We start from the raw sequence: 19,138 nt of genomic DNA, 5'->3' as shown, positions 1-19,138 counted from the left end.
GCGTCCTCTTGTTCTAGCGCAGGAAACTGCGGGAACCCAGCTCAAAACTTGGTTGTTTCAAATACCCGAAAACGGACCCTTTTACTTCATTTCTAAGTGTCGTTTTTCTGAGATTCTCCAGGAATTTTTCTGAATTGAAAATAAACTCAAAGAAAAGAAAAAAACTCTTTGTGCTTTTCTAAAAAATCTTAGGCCTTATAACCAAAAAAAAAAAAAAAAAAGAAAGAAAGAAAAAAAGAAAAAGACCTTTTTTTCTGTTTGCGCCATAAATTTGTTAATTGTTTAAAGGGACGTGGTCATACAGAAATAAAGAACATAGATGCGTGTTCAAAAAGCGACATTAGGAGGGCACCTGGGGGGCTCAGTGGCTGAGCATCTGCTCTCAGCTCAGGTCGTGACCCCCGGGTCAGAGGATCGAGTCCCACGTTGGGCTCCCTGCATGGAGCCTGCTTCTCCCTCTGCCTGTGTCTCTGCCTCTCTCTCTCTCTCTCTCTCTCTCTCTGTGTCTCTCAGGAATAAATAAAATTTAAAGATCTTTAAAAAGGAGAGAGAGATACACTAGGAAAAGAACTTTCTAAAGGTCAGTGTGGACGAGGAGACAAGGGTACAGGCTTTGAGGACAGCTTTCCTACATTTTTCAGAATAATAATAGTTAATATTCATTTCATGACTGCTATAAGCCTATTAATGGCCTTCACATTCATTTGGGCCATTTGACCTTCCCTCCAACGCTAAGAAGTAGGGTACTTATTAGACACCCCCTTTTATAACTTGGAGGTAGCTAAAACCCAGGCAGGCTAAATACCTGTCCCAAAGTCACCCAACTTTTAGGTGGTGGTACCCAGGGAGGCATGGTTGTTCCAGAACTTTTGTTTTTAATCTCTGCATGATAAAAATCACTCATCAAATCTTGTTAGCCTAGTACGGTCTATGTTATTCCAACCGGATTTTAAGGGATTAACTGCTGAAATGAGTAAAGTCAGATTTGCTTTGCTTTTTTGTGTTTGCTACATTTGTTTTTGCTAGTGAGGATCCATGGAGTCTGAACAGCATCCTCCCCACTTTTTTTAAAAAAGATTTTGTTTATTTATTCATGAGAGACAGAGAGAGGGAGAGAGAGGCAGAGACACAGGCAGAGGGAGCAGGCTCCCTGCAGGGAGCAGGACAGGGGACTAGGATCAACCCCTGGGCCCAAAGCAGGCACTAAACCACTAGGCCACCAGGGCTGCCCATCCCCCCTTCTTAAGATTTTTTTTTTTTTTTTAAATTTTTAAATTCATGAGAGAGAGAGACATAGGCAGAAGAAGAAGCAGGCTTCCTGCGGGAGCCCAATGCAGGACTCGATCCCAGGATCCCCAAAACTCGACCTGAGCCACCCAGGTGCCCCTGAATAGCATTCCTTCTTAAAACAAAAAAGGGGGCGCCTGAGTGGCTCAGTTGGTTAAGCAGGTTAAGCATCTGCCGTCAGCTCAGATCATGATCCCGGGGTCCTGGGACCGAGCTCTGCATCAGGCTCCCTGCTCAGCGGAGAGCCTGTATCTTCCTCTCCCTATGCCTGCCACCCCCCCTGCTTGTATGCTCTCTGTGTGAAAAAGGTAAATAAAATCTTTTTAAAAAATGATTAAAACAAAGGTGTTGAATCACTTGGTTGGGTTGTATCTGGAATTTCTTGCAATTAGTCAAGGTGTTTCAGGCTTGGGCAGCCCAGGTGGCTCAGTGGTTTAGCGCCATGGCCTTCAGCCCAGGGCGTGATCCTGGAGACCTGGGATTGAGTTCTGCATTGGGCTCCTGCATGGAGCCTGCTTCTCCCTCTGCCTGGGTCTCTGCCTCTCTCTGTATCTCTCATGAATAAATAAATAAAATCTAGAGGAAAAAAAAAAAAGAAGTTTCGGGCTCTGCAGCACTAAATCCTACAGTGGTGGTTTCCTTGGCAGTCCCATGTGCTGAGACGTCACACTAGGATCCCCTCCCACAGGCTGGCACAGACTATGGGCAAGCAGTGTGTTTCTTCAATTCATAAATGATCTTTAGTTCCTGTTTTCCCCTCATCTTGTTTCCTTTGCTCACCAAGACTAACTTCTCATCGATTTATAACTTATGTTTTTATAAATAATATAGTTTAAGTTTAGGTGAACCTGGGTGGCTCAGTGGCTCAGTGGGCCTTTGGCTCAGGGCATGATCCCAGGGTCCTGGGATTGAGTCCCATATTAACGGCCTATGTCTCTGCGTCTCTCTGTGTCTCTTATAAATAAATAAAATAATAATAATAAGTGCAATTCATTTCTTTTTCAAAGTAACTTTGGAAACTGGAGGTGCACACACAGCCCTGTTTTCTGACCTATTTATTTCCTTTGGTGGCTGTCCAGTTGGTACCTCTGCTCCCTGGGAGGACTCATTTTAGCCTCCACTTTTAATTAAAAACTTAAAGGATCTTGGGATCCCTGGGTGACTCAGTGGTTTAGCGCTGCCTTCAGCCCAGGGCCTGGTCCTGGAGACCAAGATCGAGTCCCACATCAGGCTCCCTGCGTGGATAATAATAAATAAATAATAAATAATAAATATAAATATATAAATACATAAAAATATATAAATATATAAGTATAAAATGTATAAATAAATAATAAATAAATATAAGTAAAGTAAATAAATATAAAATAAATAAAATCTTTAAAAAAATGAAAGGATCTTAATGAAGATGGTATCGATGTTGATAATGACGATTTTCCATTTTATGCAGTTTTCGCCTGTCGGCCTCAACGTTCTGCGGGAAGCTGTTGCAATGTCTCCGCAGGGATCAGACGGCCGGAAAAATTGGACTGGAAATGGACTTTTTTGAAATGCCAGCCAGCCGACGCCCCGGTGCAGTTTCAGGAGGTGCCGCCAGATGGCAGTGCAGGGGGAGGGCACAGAACGGCCCGTTGGAGGCCTCTCTTGACTGACAGGCGCGCCGCGCGAGTAGCGGAAGCGGAAGCGGAAGCGGAAGCGACCACGTGGGGCGCGCTGGACGGCGGCCTCCGCGGTGCCTCCGCGGTGCCTCCGCGGTGCGAGCTCCTCCGGGCGGCGCGGGGGCGGCGTCTCTGCAGCCTGGCTCCCGCGCCCCGGGGAGGGGGCCCCGCTGCCGTCACCATGGTGAAGGAACAGTTCCGAGAGACGGACGTGGCCAAGAAAATGTGAGGAGCAGCAAGAACGGCCGAAGGGCGGAGAAGGGGGGCGCCGAGGGGGCCGCGATGGGGCGCAGGTGGAGCGGGCGGGCGACGGTGTCGGGAGCAGCCTCGGGACCGCGGAGTCTCCACGGGGAGGAAGCGACCCACCCTTCTCGCAGCCGGCGCCTCGGAGGGGGCGTCGCGTCCGGGCGGTCGGGCGGGAGGCGGAGGCGGAGGCGGAGGCGGACAGGCCGGCGCAGGCAGGCGCGGGACGACGGGGAGCAGGGGCGCGTGCGGGGGCTCGTGCAGGGGCGCGGAGGGAGCCGAACCCGCAAGACCTGAAGCAGGGGAATGCCGACCCGCAGGGGAAGGAGCCGGACATCCGGAGCTCTGCTCCGGGACCGGCTGAAGCGTCCCAAGTGGGGGAATATCTTTACTTTTTCTTTAAGATTTTATTTACTTATGAGAGACAGAGAGAAAGACACAGGCGGAGGGAGAAGCAGGCTCCATGCAGGGAGCCCGACGCGGGATTCGATGCCGGGACGCCAGGACCACGCCCTGGGCCGAAGGCGGGCGCTAAGCCGCTGAGCCACCCGGGCTGCCCAGGCAGGGGAAGGTCTTGATAAAAGAGTTCTCTTCCTGGGAGATCTGTTGATTCTTGGGGAACAGAGTAAGAGGGAGACCTTGAGCCCTACTGCAGGGGTCTGGGCGGGGCATGATGATGTCCTGCACGAGGGTGGTAGAGTCGTTGGAGACATGGGTTTTATTTTATTTTTTTAAGATTTTGTTTATTTATTCATGAGAGACACAGAGAGGGAGAGAGGCAGAGACACAGGCAGAGGGAGAAGCAGGCTCCATGCAGGGAGCCTGACGTGGGACTCGATCCCGCGACCCTGGGGTCGCACCCTGGGCTGAAGGCAGGCGCCAAACCGCTGACCCCCCCCCCCCCCCCCCCCCGCTCGCTGCCTGGAGAGATGGATTTTAGAGGGATTTAGGATGTAACATTGACAGCAGTGGTGGGGATGAGAGTGACACACAGGATTTCTTGCTTGGATGGTTGCTATTCGTGGGGAACAAGTGTCTTACCAGGAGAAGTCCTTGCAAGCAGTCTCTCCACATTCACCCTGGCCCCTCATATGCACCCCAAACCCCACCCATGTTCAGATGGAATCTATTCTCACAAAGCAGCCCAAGAGACCCATGAAGGTGCAAAATAGATTTCTGACACTTCAGTTTAAACCGTTCCAGCCCCTTTCCCTTGCACCAGCATGTAAATTCTCTACCCGCGTTTTGAAGCCCAGCATGACCTGGCCCCCATACACTGCACTGATTGCACCTTGTACCATAGTTTTCTACACTCCATCCTGTTGGCTTGGTTTGTTTGGGTTTTGAATGCCAAGCTTGTGCTGCCTCTGGGACCCTTGCCCTAATGATTCTATAAATACCACATCTCTCTCCTGTTGTTTTTTTTTTAAGATTTTATTTCAGACAGAGAGAAAGCACGAGTGGGGGGAGGGGCAGAGGGAGAAGCAGACTCCCCTCTGACATGGGGCTCCATCCTAGAACTCTGGGATCTTGACCTGAGCCAAAGGCAAACACTCAACCAACTGAGCCACGCAGGCGCCCCTCCCTCCCATCTTATAGCTGTCTCCCTCTTACTCAGAATTCAGCTCCCATGTCAGTTTTACAGAAGGGCTTTCTGACCCCACAATGTAGTTTCCTCAGACTCTCCACCACTTCACATCGTTTTTATTCTCCACATCTGTTTATGTTTCTGTATGTACTTGCTTACTGTCAATCTTGATGATAAGTCCAGAACTGTGAGCTCCATGTTGGCAGTGACCCGTGTCTAGCTCACCTAATCTGTATCCTCAGCCCCTCGGAATGGTACCTGGCACATGGTGAATCCCCAATTTGTTGGTCAAATGACTGAAAGAAGAGATCTGAGGAAGAAAGTGCTGGGTTCTGTTTTAGATGTGTCAAGTTTGAGATGCCTGTACAGCTGTGCAGAACAGGTGTCTCTACGGTCTCCCTCTGAGTAGCAGTAGCTGGCCTACAGATGGAGATAAGATGGACATTAATGTGTACCTGAGCAATACAGTCACTCAGGAGGGATGTGTAGGACAAACAGAAGGGCCTGAAGGTTGCATTCCTAGGTGAGGAGAGATCAGAATATTTAAGGGATGGTGTAGAAGATACCACCACAAAAGAAGATGTAAGAAGGAAGAGCTGGCACGGAGCGGGGGCACTCCAAGAGTCTGTGGTGTCACCAAGGCTATAAGAAAATATTTCAAGATAAGAAGGAAGGGGGAGTTAACATCCAGCACTGCAGAGAGGTGAAATGAGAACATTTTTATCGAATTTAGCCACAAGCAGGCGGGATTGGTGACCTTGGTGAACACCATTCATTTGATAGTAAGAATGAAAATGACTTCAGCAGGATGAAGGGATGTTAAATATCCCAAGGAAAAATGGGAGAGATTTGAACGTTAGTGATAGGGGAGCAGAGCATGTAGACAGTTGGAAGAGTAAGGTTGGTTATGGTGGGTCACTGCGTAATCTCCATTTTTGGTAAGTGGTTTTGATGTAACTGTTTCCCTGGTTTTTGTTGTTTTTAATTAAGTAAGCTCTACGCCCAGCGTAGGGTTTGAACTCCCAACCCTGAGATCAAGAATCACATGCTCTAGGACTGAGCCAGTCAGGCGCCCCAACTACCCTATTTCTTTTTATTCCAGAAGCCACATCTGTTTTGGAATGAAGTCGCCTGAAGAGATGCGCCAGCAGGCCCACATCCAGGTTGTGAGTAAGAACCTGTACAGCCAGGACAACAACCATGCTCCCTTGCTGTACGGTGTGCTTGACCATAGGATGGTAAGACCCCCACCCCTTCCCAGTTCCATGTGTTTTGACTTTCTGATGAAACCAGTGACTTGTCAGATTGGAAGAAGCAAGAGCTTCTTTCCATCTCCCTGATTTCCCCAGCACATCTCAGAGACTCTAGCCTTGGTCAGTTGGATGTGAAGACTCTGCACCTTCCCAGGTGATTCTGACTCGGAGTCACCTGGTCCCACTTCCCTGTCCAGTGGTCTCCATTAATAATTGGGTGTGCTTTTATCCAAAGGGTACAAGTGAGAAGGACCGTCCTTGTGAAACCTGTGGGAAGAACTTGGCTGACTGTCTGGGCCACTATGGGTATATCGACTTGGAGTTGCCATGCTTCCACGTGGGCTACTTCAGAGCAGTTATCGGCATCTTACAGGTGGGCACAGACATGTTTGTGTTCAAGGCGTAAACTTAGGAATTACTAGTCAGGGACATTGGGATGAGCTTAGCAATTGTGAGTGGTTGGAGATACACCTAGGGAGAATTTTTATGTTACTTACCTATGGAATATTGCATCTTGCAGTAAATTCAATTGCATCAGGATTGTTTATTCTTTAATTTTCCTTGAATGGGTGATAGATAAGCATTGTGAGAAATAACCATAAATCAAGCAGGACAAAACAGCACAAAGTTAAAAAATCAGCAAAATCCTACCAGGCAGCTATGACTGCAGCTAGCATTCTGGTGAACATGTCTATGCATCTTTGGGCATGTGACTCAGTTTCAGTGTCCTGGGCAAGAAGTAGGGGTGACTTTTTTTTTCTTTCTTTCTCTCATCCTTTTATCTGTTTTAATTTTTAAAAGATGATCTGTAAAACCTGCTGCCACATCATGCTGTCCCAGGAGGAGAAGAAGCAGTTTCTGGATTATCTGAAGAGGCCCGGCCTGAGCTACCTCCAGAAACGTGGACTAAAGAAGAAAATCTCAGATAAATGCCGAAAGAAGAACATCTGCCACTACTGTGGCGCTTTTAATGGTGAGCAGAAGACGCGTGAAAGGCTTAGCGAAAGCTGTTTCCATTCGCTCTGGTCGATTTAGCTTATGAGTTGTTATGTAGTGTTTGGAAGTCAGGTTTTTTTTCTTGCAAACTAGGCTTTAGAGCCTAGCAACATGTCCTGTTAGCAAATGCATTTTCAGTGACCTCATTATGAGGACTGCAACCTCAGGCCAGCCTGACCAAGGACCTCATTAGTCCAACGTTGGTAAATAAATTCCCTCCTCACAGGTACTGTAAAGAAATGTGGATTGCTAAAGATAATTCACGAGAAATACAAGACCAACAAAAAAGTGGTGGATCCTATCGTATCGAATTTTCTTCAGTCTTTTGAAACAGCCATCGAGCATAACAAAGAAGTAGAACCACTGCTGGGAAGGGCACAGGTGAGCCTGAGAGCACATGCCTGCCTCCCCCTGCATCACCCACACCCATTCTCACCCGTTCCTCTCTCTCATAGACACATCTTTCAAAATGAGAAATCCACTTAAGTTAGATTTCTAGGGATACTTCAGGACCAGTGCTTATGTTACACAGTGTTTAACATAGACTGGCCTTGTAACTAATGCATTTTTAATTGTGCGGGTAATGTGTTTAGTTTTATCGTAAGAGACTGGCTGTGTCGAGCATAAGCTGAGAGATGCCGTTTCTCACTTGGGTACTGAGATCTTAGAAATTGTAGGTGACTCCCATTTCTTTACTTGGTACAGACATAAGTAGAATTTTGTGAGGTATCCTGTTCTACGTTGCTCCAATTTTGGTTAGTATTTAATTCCCACAGTGACAAATCACAGCTGTGGGGAGCATCAGGACCTGCAAGATAATGGGTCTGTGAAAACATAACTGATATCCTAGGACAGGGTGTTGACCATCACACAAGGGGCAGAGACAGTTCACTGGGAAATCAGGAGGAAGATGGCACTTTGGACTTAGGGAAGACTGAAGAAAGGTGTGGTGTGATCTGGTCTTTAACATGAGCAGGGTTTACGAGTCAAGGGCAGGGATCTCAGCATGTCTAGGCAGCAGTGTCTAGACTGTTTCTAAAGCTGAGGCTCTGAAAGACCAGGGAGTGCAAATAAAAGCACCCTGCCTTCGGTGATTGCTGTTAGGGACAGTCGCTGTCCAAGCTCACCACATGGATTGCTTCCTAGTTAGTTCTCAGGAACACTTGAGACCGCCTTGCCTCAAATGACTGAGAGGACTCTAGCCAAGACAACTGGAGAGCTGGACACAAGACAACTGAGAGGTCACTGTAGAGCGTGTCCTGCACTCCCCAGAGCAAAGCCAGGGAAGGCTTTGAGCAGGAAAGTTCATGGTGAACATGACAAAATCCTGGAATCGCCTGGCTGCTCTTCTAGAGACCCCATTACCAGAGTGAAAAGACAGGCCATGGGCTGGGAGAAAGCAGTCACTACTTGGACTGGATCTGACAGTGGATCCAGAGTCTGGATCTGACAAAGGAATCTCGTATCCAGAATATAGGAAACAGTCCTTAAAAATCCATGTGAAGAATACAATCTGATTTTATTTTAATTCAATTTAATTTTATTTTTTTAAAATTTTATTTATTCATGAGAGACACAGAGAGAGAGAGAGAGAGAGGCAGAGACACAGGCAGAGGGAGAAGCAGGCTCCATGCAGGGAGCCTGACATGGGACTTGATCATGGGTCTCCAGGATCACGCCCTGGGCTGAAGGCAGTACTAAACCATTGAGCCACCAGGGCTGCCCCCACAACCTGATTTTAAACAGTGGGAGCAAAACTTCAGTTAGCATGTCACAAAAGGATATATTCAAACAGCTAATAAACAAAAAACTGCTCGATGTTATTAGTCATCAGGGAAATGCTAGTTAAAACTATACACGTGCACACCTAGCAAAATTAAAATCTAAAAAAAACTGAAGACCATGTGCTGGCAAGGATGGGAAGCAGCTGGCACTCATACGTTGACAGTGGCAGTGTGAAAAGTTATCACCACTCCGAACAGCAATTTGGTGATTTCTTATAACGACATCCACACTCACCATGTGACGTAGCAGTTTTGCTCTTCAGTATATACCCAAGGGAAATGAATGCATTTGTACAAGAGCGTTCATCACAACTTTATGACGAAAAGCCACAATTAGAAACAGCCTAGATGCCTGTCAACAGGAGAATAAACAAATTGTCATAGATTCACATGTTGGAATACTGTCCTGCAGTGAAAGAAGTAAACTCTTGACACACACAACCTGGTCACATGTCAAAATTCTGCTGAGAACAAGAAACTCTATACAGGAGGATACGTAGCTTACAATTCCATGTAAATCAAATCCAAGAACAGGCCAGATGATCTGTGGTGATAGACGTCAGGAGAGCAGTTACCCCTGGGGTGAGAGCTTGGTCCAGACTAAAAAGAGGTATCTGGGTCCTTGTAGGAAGAGATGAAGATATTCCATATTTTGATCTGAATACTATTGTGTATGTGTAAAAATGCGTCAGTCTCTCTAGGATTTACACAATTTACTATACGTGAATTCTACCTCGATGCGGGGAGGGAGGAGGCAGAGTTACAAGGAAAACGCTCTGAGCCTGGGAGGTGATAAAGGAGCCAGAGACCAGAGTCCCTGTGTGCAGTAAGAATGGACAGGAGTTGGGCACCTGGGTGGCTCAGTTGGTTAAGCGTCTCTCTTCAGCTCAGCTCATGATCCCAGCCTCCTGGGATTGAGTCCCACATCAAGCTCCCTGCTCAGTGGGGAGTCTGCTTCTCCCTCTGCCCTTACCCCCATTTGTGATCAATCTCCACCCCCCTCCCCCCATAAATCTTCAAAAAGAAAAGAATAAATGGGAGTTGACGATCAACCACCAGGTAGATAGGTGGGAGGAGGAGTAGTCAGCAGTGGGTGAGCAAGTGCCTGCACAGATGTGAAAATGGGAGTGATCCTGGAAATGGGGAGAGAGGTGTCCGTGACTGATTCAAGCAGAAATGTCTTCAGGGCAAGTAGGGCGAAGCTCCTGCAGAGGAAGTGAAGGTGTGGGCTGGGGAAGATGATCTTGCCCTTGTACAGCCATCAGAAGGCTACTTTCCAGGCTGGTGGCTGTGCAGAAAGCTGTCAGAAGCCTGGGGAGCAGCGTCAGTTGTGAGCTTGAGGGGTGCCCAGGTTCTCCGAGGGGCAGCCTTACTTGCTAGCCCCTTGCATGCACTCTGCTGCTCCTGATCAGCCTCCGTGACACCCCGCCACCACTACTCCCTGCCAGCTCTCTGCCGAGGACCGGCGTCCGCTGTCTGTCCGCACCCTGTCCACAATAGCACAATACTCCCATATGGCCTGGGAGGCATCTTGTTTGGGATAAGTCTCCTAAATGCCTCGTCTCTGGAGGTAACCCCCTCCTGTTTAAGAGTCATAAGTCTGGGATCCCTGGGTGGCGCAGCGGTTTGGCGCCTGCCTTTGGCCCAGGGCGCGATCCTGGAGACCCGGGATCGAATCCCACATCAGGCTCCCGGCGCATGGAGCCTGCTTCTCCCTCTGCCTGTGTCTCTGCCTCTCTCTTTCTCTCTGTATGACTATCATAAATAAATAAAATTTAAAAAAAAATTAAAAAAAAAAAAAATAAGAGTCATAAGTCTGGAGCATCCTAGGCATTCCCCCACTGCCACTACTTCCCTGTGTAGCCCATCCCACCCTACCCAGATTTACACCCTAGGGGTGGTTCAGGGTAGTGAAAAGCTTTGATTTTGTGGTCCCATCAGAGATTGGAGCCCAGCTCTGCCACTTATTCTAGGACTTTAGACACGTGACCCAACCTGGTCGTGAGTTTCCTCAACTATCAACAGGGATTACAAGAGTATTTGCTTTAAGGCTATTGTAAGGATTAAGAGATGAATTGCAGATAAAGTGCCTGGTGCAGAGCAAGTGCTTAGGGCGCCATTACCCAGTTGCAGTAGCTAGCACTGCTGCTGACATCATCATAATGACAGGATGGGACGTCTGGGTGGCTCAGTCGGTGAAGCATCTGCCTTTAGCTCAGGTCATGATCCCAGGATCCTGGAATCGAGCCATGTATTGAGCTTCTTGCTTAGCAGGGGGCCTGCTTCTCCCTCTCCCTCTGCAGCTCCCCGTTCTTATTCTCTTTGTCAAATAAATAAGATATTAAAAACAAAAAAAGAAAGAATAGAAAAGCTTTAATAATGACAGGAGCACTGGCTGGCTTAGAAAAGCACGGGACTCTTGATCTTGGGTTTGTGAGTTCACTTCCCATGTTGGGTATAGAGATAACTTAAAAATAAGCTTTAAAAATAAATAAAAACAAACTTCTTTAGTGAAACTATATGATTTAGTTTACAACAGTAAAATTATAAAAAAAAAAAAAAAATAAGGAACCACAGTCAGAGTAAAGACAGATGAGGTTTCTTCTCCTCTCCACATGTATGCTGAGAATCTGTCCATTTGGCTTACCAACTCTGCTACCTCCCCTTCCTCAGCAGACGCCCCCTTGCTTAAGCTTCTTTCCTGCAGCCTCCGCCCTCCCAACTCTTTGATCTTACCTTTTTCTCAGCCATGGGTCTATTATCTGTGCCTCATGTAATACCTGTGTTCCATCTTGTATTTCTGCTGGCTTCTTCTTAAGTGTGGTCTGTAATGAGATCCATTTTTCTGAGGTCCTATTTGAGGCCTTTCAAACAGGCTTGGAACAGTGGCAGGGCCTCCAAAATCATCAGAGACCATCAGCTCATCCTGATTCTTAGACCAGCTGCAAAGAAGGGAGGGGGCGAAACAGGAATTCACTATTGCCTGATTCCGAATGGCCCTTCCTTAAAGAGGGCCCCTTAGTCACCTTAGTGAACGAAGCAACAGTGAGTAACTGTTACCTTTTGTGGAGAGGGGTATCGTGCAGGTGGGTATACTGGCTTGAAGCTCATTAATCTCAGGATGGTCCACATCCTGACATGTTTACCTACCTATTTAATTTCCAGGAACATGGAACCTCATGTACCTTTATGGGCAGCATAGCATCCTTGAGTTGGAGGAGACCTTAGAGCAGTGGTTCTTGACCTTTTCTGGGTCACAGACCTCTTTAGGCACTGAACAAAAACTTTGGACTCTATCTCCAGAGGACTAGTGTATATCCATTCCCTATTTATTTATTTATTTATTTATTCATGAGACACACACAGAGAGGCAGAAACACAGGCAGAGGGAGAAGCAGGCTCCATGCAAGGAGCACAACATGGTCCTTTATCCCAGGACGCTGGGATCACAACCTGAGGCAAAGTAGACGCTCAACCACTGAGCCACCCAGATGCCCCTCTGCTGCCCACTTAAATGCAAATCCAGGAGTTGGTGGACCTGCAGGGAGGAGACTCTCCTTAGTGGTATGCCTGGGTGGTTAAGTCTGTTTGGTGTCTCTCTCTCAGCGTCAGCTCAGGTCTTAATCTCAGGGTCATGAGTTCAAGTCCTGCATTGGGCTCCATGCTGGGCATGGAGCCTGCTTTTTAAAAAGTGTCTCTAGGGATCCCTGGGTGGCGCAGCGGTTTGGCGCCTGCCTTTGGCCCAGGGCGCGATCCTGGAGACCCGGGATCTAGTCCCACGTCGGGCTCCCGGTGCATGGAGCCTGCTTCTCCCTCTGCCTGTGTCTCTGCCTCTCTCTCTCTCTCTCTCTCTCTCTCTGTGACTATCATAAATAAATAAAAATTTAAAAAAATAAATAAATAAAAAAATAAAAAGTGTCTCTACACAGAGGTTTAGAAATAAAGAGTTGGCTGGTCAACTTGCATGTTACTGACAAGGGGTTATTGGGATTATTTTCTGATGGGACTAGCATGTCACTAAAGCTGGCCTTTTGATATATTAAAATTTTTTCAAAAGCAAAAAAAAATAAAGTGTCTCTATAAATGGCATCAGTCTTGCCCCACCCCCACCCCCAGATAGAAATGCTTTCCACAGCATCCCTGGGCAGAGTGAGCGGCAGGCTGAGCTCTCTCTCTGCCACCCAGGACAGCCCATGGTCCCCCAAGGAGCCCTGGCTATTTGGATATTGTGCCTCGGACCAAACAGCCCTTCCTTCTATCTCTCCAGCAGTCCCTGACTTCTGTTTTCTAGTACATACCAGTAAGTCAGGGCTCTCTCCTCTGTGCCCTTTGGGAGGCTGATTTACCTCACTCTTGAGTGACAGCTCTGTCCAGGAACTGGTTTCTACACTCCTGTCAGTCCTCCTATCCTCCTGCAATGGCCTTCAGTTCCGTGATATTCTTGTATGACACTGATCTTGGTGCTGGAAGTAATGTCTGACCATCATCTTGTCCCTCGAACTCTTAGTTTTAGATTTTCTTCGACTGCTTCAGGTGGCCCTGAGGTGTTCCTTTCTGGGAGGCAGGGAAGCTGAGCAAGGTAATTCTGTGGGCAGGGACCCTGACTGCAAAATTTCAAGCAGGATTCCTTCTTTCTCCCCAACCCCACTGCCATCTCCAGGGCAGGCCCACAGAAACCTCTTGTGACAGTATCCTAAGGGCAGTGGCTGTTCAAACATTTTTTTTAAATTTTTTTCCCTATCTCATTAAGTTATGCATAGCAAGTTCTGCTTGTGACATGTATTTTTTGTCACACAGTCATTGATCTCAAGAAAATGTAATTTGTTTTTTAAGATTTTATTTATTCATGAGAGACACATAGAGACAGACACACAGGCAGAGGGAGAAGCAGGCTCCCTGCAGGGAGCCCAATGGGGGACTCGATTCTGGGTCTCCAGGATCACGCCCTGGGCTGAAGGCAGCGGTAAACCACTGAGCCACCGGGGCTGCCTGAAGAAATGTAATTTTTAGCACCAAGATACAAGCTGGCCATTCTTACTTTTTATCTTTGAGTATTTCTGATCATGTGTGTAGTTCTTACAAGTAAGTTGTTATAGTATAGCACTTCTATAAAATAAAGTTAATACAAAGACAATATTACGGTGCCTAGGTGGCTCAGTCAGTTAAGTGTCTGCCTTCAGCTCAGGTCATGATCCGAGGATCCTGGGATGGAGCCCTTCTTCTGGCTCCCTGCTCAACAAGGAGTCTGCTTCTCCCTCTGCCTCTCCCCCGCTCATGTGCACGTGCATGCACGTGCTCTTTTTCTCTCAAATAAATGAATATTAAAATCTTTTTATTGGGCAGCCTGTGTAGCTCAGCAGTTTAGCGGCGCCTTCATCCCAGGGCATGATCCTGGAATCCTGGGATTGAGTCCCACGTCGGGCTCCCTACATGAGGCCTGTTTCTCCCTCTGCCCTTCAGCCCTGGGATGAAGGCTGCACTAAACTGCTGAGCCACCCAGGCTGCCCTAAAATCTTTTTAAAAGACGAAAACAATGTCTGTTCACTGCAGAAAATTTACATGTAAGCAAAGAAGCGAAAAGATTATACGGTCCAGGTACGCCCAGGTGGCTCAGCAATAGAGGGTCTGCCTTCCACCCAGGCCGTGATTCTGGAGTCCCAGGATTAAGTCCTGCATCGGGCTCCCTGCACGGAGCCTGCTTCTCTCTCTGCCTGTGTCTTTGCCTTTTACTCTCTGTGTCTCTCATGAATAAATAAATAAAATCTTTAAATAAAATCTTAAAAATTTACACAGTCCATTCACCTGTAGACAGTACTATTAACACCTTGCTAAATGTTCATTTCCTCTTTTCTGTTTAGTTGTACATTTTCCCCTAAATGAGATCATATTGTATACACACTTCTTTCATTTACCAATATTTTATGAACATCTTTCACGACCGTAGCTACGTTTGTGTAGTATCATTTTTTAAACAGATTAGTAATTGCTCACGTGCAGATCTACTATGGTGTTATCTAGCCAGCAACCTATCAGGCTGTTTACAACTCTTCACTATCAACAGCTGTAGGAAACATTCCTGTAGCTGAATCTTTGTGTTGATTCCTGAAGTCCTACCCTTTGGAATAATAATTAGGAGAAGTGGAATTACTGGCTCAAGTAGTTGGATTAATTGGAATAAAAGGTATGTACATGTTTAGGGCTCTGCCAGCATAGCATGTTTCCAATAGAAATTTCTGTCAGTGCTTATACTTAACCTCTGAAGTAAGTGGTGGGTAGGGTAGAGAGCATGGAGAGGTAAGTAAACCTTTGCCAAAGCTGTTGAAAGTTAACACTTCTCCATTCTTCTTTCCTTCTCTCCATAGGAAAACTTAAACCCCTTAGTAGTTCTGAATTTATTTAAACGGATCCCGGCTGAAGATGTCCCTCTACTTCTAATGAACCCAGAAGCCGGAAAGCCGTCTGATTTGATTCTCACACGACTTTTAGTGCCCCCTTTGTGTATCAGACCCTCCGTCGTGAGTGATTTGAAGTCTGGCACCAATGAAGATGATCTGACAATGAAATTGACAGAAATCATTTTCTTAAATGATGTCATCAAAAAGGTCAGTACTTCCAAGCCCTCTTAGGAGTGTATCTGTGCAAACACTCTTCATCAAGGTCAGGTTGACCCAGGATCTTTTTTTTTCTTCATTCTCCTCAACTTTAGCATCGAATATCAGGAGCGAAGACCCAGATGATCATGGAAGACTGGGACTTCCTACAGCTGCAGTGTGCCCTCTATATCAACAGCGAGCTCTCGGGCATTCCCCTCAACATGGCACCCAAGAAATGGACTAGAGGATTTGTCCAGCGCCTGAAGGGAAAGCAGGGTACGTTTCCAACAAAATGTACAGGAGACAGTCTGCTGCCTTTGTTATCTTTTTCTGGAGTGTTCGGCTTATCTAAATGGAAATCATGGACTTTCCTAGTTCTTTGTGGTCCTGCTATCCCCAAACAGCACATGTTTGTGCCATGGAGACCTATGATGTGTCTTTATCCATTTAGGTCGATTTAGAGGCAATCTCTCAGGAAAGAGAGTGGATTTTTCTGGGAGAACAGTCATCTCACCTGACCCCAACCTCAGGATTGATGAGGTAGCTGTGCCAGTTCACGTGGCCAAAATTCTTACTTTTCCTGAGAAGGTAAGTACCATTTAGCCACTCAATTCTGTGTTTCAAATCTAGTTTCTTATTTTTGAATTCCAAACGCTAGATGATTGGAAAATCCCCAGTAACCCACACAGCCCACAATTTGGTATATGTGTTATCTTCCAGTTTCATAGATATGCCACCACATACAACATTTGTAACATGCACAGCCACAGGTGTGTCTGGCTTTGTATGTGTATACTCGTATATACAGTTGATACACTCTTCTGCAACTTTTTTTCCAAGTTGGTTTGGAACTTATGTTTTTTTTTTGTTTTTTGTTTTTTTTAATTTTCTACTAGAGCAGTGGTTTTATTTATTTATTTATTTTTAATTTTATGATAGTCACAGAGAGAGAGAGAGAGGCAGAGACATAGGCAGAGGGAGAAGCAGGCTCCATGCACTGGGAGCCTGATGTGGGATTCGATCCTGGGTCTCCAGGATCGCGCCCTGGGCCAAAGGCAGGCGCCAAACTGCTGCGCCACCCAGGGATCCCTGGAACTTATGTTTTTAAAGTAACTAAATGATAAGCACCACACCCAGTTAATTTTCTTGGGATGGATTATTATTTTTTAAAACCTTTTAATCACTGAGTCAAATACTTTGAATATTTTAAGGCTACTGATGCACAGCCATGAAAGGCTGCAGCACGTTATAGTTAACTCACACTCCTCATGAGTGTAAAATGGTAATTATAGTAACTGGGGTATAGAAGGTCCCTATAGCTCAGTGTAGTCCACTCATTTTACTAATGTAAAGGACTTTGCTGTTTCACTCTGCCAGTGGTGAGTTCAGATTGGAACCTGAGCTCCTGTGTGCCAGTCCCCTATTATCATTAAACTCAAGACCCTAGGCAGCAGGATGCCTGCAGTTGCCTTTCTTTCTCCTGGAATCACCTAAGGAAAGTGAAGGTTGAGGTGAAATTCAGGATAACGTACTAGCTTACAGAAACCTAACGGTATCTCCTTGTGTCCTCTTTTGTGTTCATGCAGGTGAATAAAGCAAACATCAACTTTTTGAGGAAACTGGTTAGAAATGGCCCTGAAGTTCACCCAGGAGCCAATTTCATTCAGCAGAGACATACACAGATGAAAAGGTAAATGCTGTCCTGATCTATATGTAACGACCTTTTCTAGACCAAGATCGCCATACTCAGCCACAGAATGCAGTCCAAAATACGTTTGTGACGTTTTAGCCTCTAGAAAATACTGTTTAAATCACAATGATCCTAGGTACATCATTTGCTGTGTTTGCACATTGCATATACACAAAATGTCCATTTGTTCTCTAGCATTTATTATTGGACTTAGGTAGACAATGCATGGAGTTATGAAAACCAATCATTTTCTATGTCGCACGAGCTCTCTGGGGTTACTTCAATGTCCTTACAACCTTGCTGCTTGCTCTGGCTTTTCACTGATCACTGGTGCCTTTTTATCTCTTGAGATAAACATAAGGTAAAATCATATTAATAGCACTGTGGGAGAAGCTGACTTGCTACTGCGTTTCTGTAATTCTAAGTTACAGCGTTCTTTGTATTTTAACATTTGCGAGCTGAAAACTTATCTAACACCATGTCATAGTTTAACTGACAGTCTTGTGGAGGCACCTTTGATTTAGTAAAATGTGATCATTTTTAAGTCTGAATCCTGATGTGAAGACAGAGTGACTTAGTAAGGAGGCTCTGTTCTCACCAGTCATGTTTGTTATCACACATTTAGGTTTTTGAAGTATGGAAATAGGGAAAAGATGGCTCAGGAGCTCAAGTACGGGGACATTGTGGAGAGACACCTCATAGACGGAGACGTGGTGCTGTTCAACCGGCAGCCCTCGCTGCACAAACTGAGCATTATGGCGCATCTGGTGAGTGTGAGATTTCTGTTTTTATCTTCTGTCTAGTGGGAATTTGCTGGGTGTGTGATGCTAAATTCCCGACCCTTAAAATTCAGATTGCCAGTAATCTCAAAATTTTGTGACTTCTGATTTTTCTTTTCTCTCACTTTTTAGTTGGAGTGCAACTTTTACATTTCAAGCTTCCCTTCAGTGTTTTTAATACTTACAAAATCCACACACAACAGTGAAACAGAAAGGAGCTAATTGGAAATTAGCATCAAAGTGACTGGCATGATTCCACTTGCAAACAAAAATACATACATATGTGTGTGCACAGATTTATGTAAAATAGATATGGCAGGAAGTTGATTTCAGGTTTAACTTAGCATATTAACTATGGAACTAAACCGCTTAGGAGGTTTTTTGTCGCAGTGGCCCTCCAACGAAAACCTTCAAGCATATTTTCTTCGGTGGTGTAGTTTTGGAACAGTAGCAGTTCCTTTTTCTGGAGATTTAAAATGGAAATGAGATGCAACTTTAATTCGCTAAATATTCATAAATTCTATCTCTAAAGCCATTAAATCCATGAGCATTCACAGTGTTTAAACAGGCTCTTTGGATAGTTTTTTAGAATTCAGTTTTTCACTTTAAGAACACGTGTTTTTTTTTTTAAAGATTTTATTTATTTATTTATTCATGAGAGACACAGAAAGGAGCAGAGACACAGGCAGAGGGAGAAGCAGGCTCCCAAATATAAATAAATTAGAAAAAAGGTTGATAAACTTTCAAGGGAGGCACCAGGCTGAACTATCTGATGCCCTAACTTCAATATAACTAAGAGTGGGGCAGCCAACAGCATGTGCCTCCTGAAATATGATGAGAGGAAGGGGTGCCTGGGTGGCTCAGTGGGTTAAGCATCTGCCTTCAGCTCAGGTCATGATCCCAGAGTCCTAGGATCACGACAGCTGAAGGCAGACACTCAACCATTGACCCCTGTAGACGTCCCTATGAACACATTTCATCGGTTTCTTTACTTAAGTGTAGAAATACCAAAGAAGCAATTTATGATAATGGGGGTTACAATTACGGGGATCTGGGGAGATGAAAAGTGTTCCCTTTCTGGAAACCTTTGCTTGGCTTTGGGGCATTCTCAAAAATGTTTTTGTTTGAAAATTTTCAAATATATACAAAAGTGGAAAAAGTAGTATGAAGAAGTCGTATATTCTCATTCTTTGTGTTTAATAGTTTTCAAGATTTTGCCACAGCTATTTTCTCTCCCTTTTGTCTTTGATGACCCCAGATGCCGTGT

At 45.7% G+C, this 19,138-nt stretch overlaps 1 protein-coding gene across 1 annotated transcript in view; it reads left to right on the top strand.

Moving 5' to 3' along the window:
- The first annotated feature begins 2,963 nt into the window (after positions 1–2,963).
- The window catches only part of POLR3A (RNA polymerase III subunit A), a 49,878-nt gene continuing 33,703 nt past the window's right edge, over positions 2,964–19,138 (top strand). Inside the window, exons 1-10 of the mRNA XM_026005341.2 lie at positions 2,964–3,170; positions 5,879–6,014; positions 6,265–6,402; positions 6,831–7,002; positions 7,252–7,406; positions 15,172–15,411; positions 15,516–15,678; positions 15,854–15,990; positions 16,989–17,092; positions 17,718–17,859. Coding sequence (XP_025861126.1) covers positions 3,127–3,170; positions 5,879–6,014; positions 6,265–6,402; positions 6,831–7,002; positions 7,252–7,406; positions 15,172–15,411; positions 15,516–15,678; positions 15,854–15,990; positions 16,989–17,092; positions 17,718–17,859 — 1,431 coding nt within the window. The 5' untranslated portion in view covers positions 2,964–3,126. The remainder of the gene's footprint in view (positions 3,171–5,878; positions 6,015–6,264; positions 6,403–6,830; positions 7,003–7,251; positions 7,407–15,171; positions 15,412–15,515; positions 15,679–15,853; positions 15,991–16,988; positions 17,093–17,717; positions 17,860–19,138) is intronic.

This window comes from Vulpes vulpes, chromosome 4, assembly GCF_048418805.1.
Source record: "Vulpes vulpes isolate BD-2025 chromosome 4, VulVul3, whole genome shotgun sequence".
NCBI lineage: Eukaryota > Metazoa > Chordata > Mammalia > Carnivora > Canidae > Vulpes > Vulpes vulpes.
Note: the sequence above shows the minus strand (reverse complement) of the source record. Positions and strands in the feature narration are given on the sequence as shown.